The sequence below is a fragment of the Pyxicephalus adspersus genome, chromosome 9 (assembly GCF_032062135.1).
Source record: "Pyxicephalus adspersus chromosome 9, UCB_Pads_2.0, whole genome shotgun sequence".
Classification (NCBI taxonomy): domain Eukaryota; kingdom Metazoa; phylum Chordata; class Amphibia; order Anura; family Pyxicephalidae; genus Pyxicephalus; species Pyxicephalus adspersus.
In genome coordinates, this window is record NC_092866.1 from 28,457,376 (window position 1) to 28,462,446 (window position 5,071).

The 5,071-nt window shown below is 35.6% G+C and overlaps 1 protein-coding gene across 1 annotated transcript in view; it reads left to right on the forward strand.

The window, feature by feature from the left end:
• Nucleotides 1-4,322, forward strand: part of SART1 (spliceosome associated factor 1, recruiter of U4/U6.U5 tri-snRNP) — a 16,103-nt gene extending 11,781 nt beyond the window's left edge. Inside the window, exons 14-19 of the mRNA XM_072422764.1 lie at nucleotides 1,083-1,253; nucleotides 1,343-1,489; nucleotides 1,846-1,986; nucleotides 2,074-2,163; nucleotides 2,360-2,481; nucleotides 3,962-4,322. Of these exons, the coding sequence (XP_072278865.1) occupies nucleotides 1,083-1,253; nucleotides 1,343-1,489; nucleotides 1,846-1,986; nucleotides 2,074-2,163; nucleotides 2,360-2,481; nucleotides 3,962-3,980 (690 nt within the window). The 3' untranslated portion in view covers nucleotides 3,981-4,322. The remainder of the gene's footprint in view (nucleotides 1-1,082; nucleotides 1,254-1,342; nucleotides 1,490-1,845; nucleotides 1,987-2,073; nucleotides 2,164-2,359; nucleotides 2,482-3,961) is intronic.
• The last annotated feature ends 749 nt before the right edge of the window (nucleotides 4,323-5,071 follow it).

The window sequence follows — 5,071 nt, forward strand, 5'->3', positions numbered from 1 at the left end:
CATAAATTATAATATAATACATAAATATAAATAATAATTTAAAACAATAATGAAATAATAGACAACAATGTAATCTAAAAATCAAATTAAAAATGTACTTTTTTTTTTATTTCACGTGTCGTGTTTTTGTACTGTAAAAACCATTTAAAAGCAGATTACATTGTAACCTGCTTTTAAATTTCCCTCCCTGACACACCCCCATACATCACCAATCACATCACTGGAAGATGACTCATCCTCGGGGTGATGTGAGGGGGGGATTTCCCTGCGTGCCTCACACAGACAGAGAAGCTGGATGCTGGAGCTGCTGCTGCATCTCCAGAGAGATGCACAGCACAATGTAGGATTTCTGCATTGTGCTTCATATCTCACTGCAGATGCCAGCAGCAATAGCAAATTTTTTATTGCTGCTGGAGGAGCTGCGGGGGCGGGGTAAGTATTTTCTTTCAGTTGTAATCGGATTGTCATACAATGTATGACAATCGTATTGCAATATAACGTTTGTTTACATTTTTAACCACCTGGTGAGAAAAGTTCGGGTTTAACACTTTTTGCAAAAGTTTTTACCCTGAACATGGTCGGGTTTAACGGCCAGGTGGTTAAGGAAATTCTTTTACACGAATACTAGCAAAACTATGCTGAAATGGGCAACAATAAGTATTACATCAGGACAAAATAGCGGACCATATGAGGTGTGTGGGAGGGGTATATTGGCAGAAAGTATGTACAGGAAAGGTAATTTGGTGGGTATGGTTGTTGTGAGAGGATTTCGGGGGGGGTATGACAGCAAGTATGACAATATTAAGCCATAGTAATATTCATTTTAAAACATCAATTAATCTAATTCTACACCCTCCTTCTCATCTAATATTTACCATAAACATGCCTAATTCGTAGTTGACACTGCTTCAGTCTGCATCAATTTAGGCTCTGCCTGCAGTGGTACTTTGCCTATTTTGCTTTTGTTTGATTTTAAATGTTTAGGCTGATTTTTTTTTTTTTTCTCCCTCTTTGCAGATTTCCTTGATGGTAGGCTTATGGGATTACTTTATTTAGATTCATATTATATTTGCTTTTTTTAGGTTGTTTCGATGGTAAAAACACTGACTTCTCAGAAGAGCCAAGATGAAGAATATGATGATGATAAGAAAGGATCTATTGTGTTCAACGCAACTTCTGAATTCTGCAGGACACTGGGGGAGATTCCAACTTATGGTCTAGCAGGGAACAGAGAAGATCAAGAGGATTTAATGGTATGGGTCCTCTTGAGCTCCTCCTGTAGTTGCTTTTTTACCTTATGTTTCCAGGAGACTAACCCCTCTGTACATCTTTTTTTTCTTAGGACTTTGAGAAGGAGGATGAAGAATCTGAGAAAGAAGGAGGGGATTCTGATGGTGATGAAAATGTTGGCTGGAGCATGGTGAATCTTGATGAAGAAAAGAACCAGCAAGAGGTGTGTTGGGAACCAATAACTATGTGCTCGGTGTTAGTTCTTTTTTTCTCTATTAGCAGCAATATATAGTTTACTTGTCAAGTAAAGCAACCCCTTGGTATAGCACTAGGTGTTTGCAAATTTAAAATACTCTGTCATTGTTTTTTGGGTTTTTTGTTACTAGTTTTGGAAACAACAATAATGATTAGGTGAATGTAGTGTTCTCTTGTGTTTATGTGGTGTTATTTTTTTTAGTGTTCTCTCTTGTTTATGTGGTCGAGGGAGGTCATAGCTAGATGTATTAGCTAAATTACTTCTGTCAACTAATTGGGAAAGGCATTTTTGTTTTTTTGCAAGCAGAAACGTCCAACATTTAGAATAATGTGTTAATAAATGTTGACATGTAATTTTTATATAGGGCAATAGATGACAAGTATAGCAGAAGAGAAGAGTACAGAGGATTTACACAAGAATTCAAGGACAAAGATGGCTACAAACCAGATGTAAAGATTGAGTATGTGGATGAGACTGGAAGGAAGCTTTGTCCAAAAGAGGTAAGCGTCCAACCTCACATCAGATTACCTCTTGCTGTAGTATAGGCAACAACTTATTTTACATTTGTTACTTTTTCTTTTACTCAGGCTTTTAGACAGCTTTCCCATCGGTTCCATGGCAAAGGTTCAGGAAAAATGAAGACAGAGAGGCGCATGAAGAAACTGGATGAGGAAGCAGTAAGTTTTGATGGAGTAAAGAACTGTAGAAGATTCTTGGTTCGTGGAAGAACTATAACTTGGAACTGAATTTTTTCATTAATATCAGTAAAACACAAAGCTCCTTTGAACTAAATTAAAAAAAAAAATCACATGTGTAGTTATTGACAAGTTTGTGCATTCTAAATGTGGGTGTTTATTTTTTTATTTTTACCAGCTACTAAAGAAAATGAGTTCAAGTGATACCCCTCTTGGTACAGTGGCACTCCTCCAGGAAAAACAGAAAGCTCAAAAGACACCTTACATTGTCCTTAGTGGGAGTGGGAAGAGTATGACAGCGTGAGTAACAAAAATCACTAAATGTGATGCATAAACCTTTCTATACTATGTATAATAGTATTATATTATTGTATTATATTATAACCCTAATCATTTTTTAAAACCTGCCAAATAATTTTCTTTTATACCCCAGTGTGTGACATACATTTCACAGTTAATATAATCACAACAGCCCCCATTCCGGGATCTAGTGCGTGTACACCTGCTGCATAAGCAAAAAAAAAATGTTATCCAGAATACACCATTGGATTCAATAATTAACATTATTAAAGGGTTCAGTCAGATATAATTTTTACATTACATACATGCATATTAATGTAAAATGTTATACGCACACCACCACCACCACATGTTGCCTTTAAAAAAAACACATTTTTTTTCTGGTGCAGCACACCACAACACAATGCACCTGAAATTATCAGGTAGTATGTTACACTGTAACTCCTGCAAAGGACCTGAATTGCCTTTTTGTTGGCAGTGCAACAAACTGGTCCTAATTAAAAAATTAAATCCTCCCTTTCCTGCAAAGTTCCCAAAATAGGCTCAGGTGCAGCCATTTTAGAAGTCATATTGATGAAGATCTGTGCTCCCAATGTCTTCACACACTTAATTTATACAGGCTCTAACGTTGGGTCTTGGTGTGAAACACGTCACTATTACTGTCTCTAAAGTCTATAAAACACGGAATCGGACATTCCCTCAAAAAATCCCATCCATTACTTCAATTGAAACCGATGGTGCTGGAAGATTTTTACAATATATGTCTAATTTTATAAATGGAGCCCTGTTTTATAAATAAAGCCCTCAGTGTACATTATTTCAAATATTAATAATCAAGAATAAATTCAATCATGCACTCAAAACTCAACCTTTGTTCAAAATGCATTGAACAATACATACCGAGAATTCCCCTGTCCACCAATATTTGTTTATGTGTAAATCCCACTTCTTTTGGTATGATTACTGGAAATTTGGGGGAAGAGAGGAGAATTTCTTTTTTTTCCTTGCACCCAGGTATGCGAAAAAAAGGTCAATATTTAATCTGCTGCAAACGTTACTACAAAATACCAAACATACAATGCAAAGTGAATATTTATGTAAAGTACTGAAGATGTGTATTTGTAAGTGTAAGAATAATGGATGAACTGTTGTGAAACAAAGCTATAAATGTGTTATTAAATTATACTTTTACATAACTGGCAGCACCTCACAATAATTTAGGTCAAAAGATTTGGTAGGCATGGCCAACGGACTGTTAAATTGCACATGCTCACCTGGCTCAGAGTCCTGAGGCAAAGTTAGTTCAATAGCTTTTTGACGTGGCTTAAATTGAACTTCTTTCTGCCCAAATCTGCTACTCTACAGTGGACTGCAAAGAAGAGAGCAAAATAATAGATGATATTATTAGCTTGTCAGTGTGATGTTTCTCTTTTTCTAGAAACTGCTTTGTATTAATTTTTTTCTTTTATATTTGTTGTAGGAATACACTTATCAAATGAGTGTTGATGAGCTGTCCAGAAGTTGCAGAAGAGAGATGACAGGACTTGGATACATTATCATACATATTCTGTGCACAATAAGCACCTTTTCTTCAACTTCCAGTCATCTAAAGGTCTTCACGTAATTTCTGTGTCCATGAGACTGCCAGAATCTTAACGTGGATCTATTTAAAGGACACTTAGGACTTGTTTGTGCAGTTTTGCACGGACTGATCTTCAGGAGCAAAATGAGTGATTTTATTTTTTATTGTATTTTTTTTTTTTTATTATTATTATTAGATAGGGTCAGCTATGATCGATAACAAACACAGGTTTCCCTGTAATAAAGCTTTACAATCTGTACATTTCTAGTGTCATTTTAATATGTATATTGTATGTGTTCACAGTCTGACAACAAAAGTATAGTTTATTGAAGCCAAACATATTCTGGTGTAGGAGACCAATGAATTTTCTGTCCTGTGTAGTCTACATCTGAATAAATTCCTTGAAAAACACAGTAGATAATGAAGGCAGCTCATTAGGTATACTGAGTAATTTCATTGTTTAGTGTTTACAGTACATCTCTGCATTAGGTGCACATTACCCGTTATTTTTTAAAAAATTACCTGTGGATCAGGGTTGACAGCGTGGTTTCTCTGCTTTACTGCAGCCCCAAGTAGCATTGTCCCAATTATTCTCTGAACTGTATATGAGGTTTTCTGTTTTTATTTTCCCCAGACACTAAAATATTCATGTGTACTTTTTAAACCACAGTTTTGTTTGTGTTAGTGGAATTTGTAAAACTGTCTGCTACAGAGAGTTCCCTGTAGTTCAGTACAATTACAATTTCTATGTTTTTTTTTTAATTTTTACATAGTAGGTTAGGTTGAAAAAAGACACCAAGTTCAAGCACTAGGGAAATAAACATATCCCAGATAAAAAACTCTATAAGACATAGTTGGTCCAGAGAAAGGCACAAAAACCCTGATGCAATTTGCCTCACAGAATCAGAAAGGAATTCTTTCCCCTGTTGAAGCAATCGGATGTTCCCTGGATCGACAGTCACTGTTATATTTACTTTAAATCCTTAATACCCAGTTAAATTCTTTGCT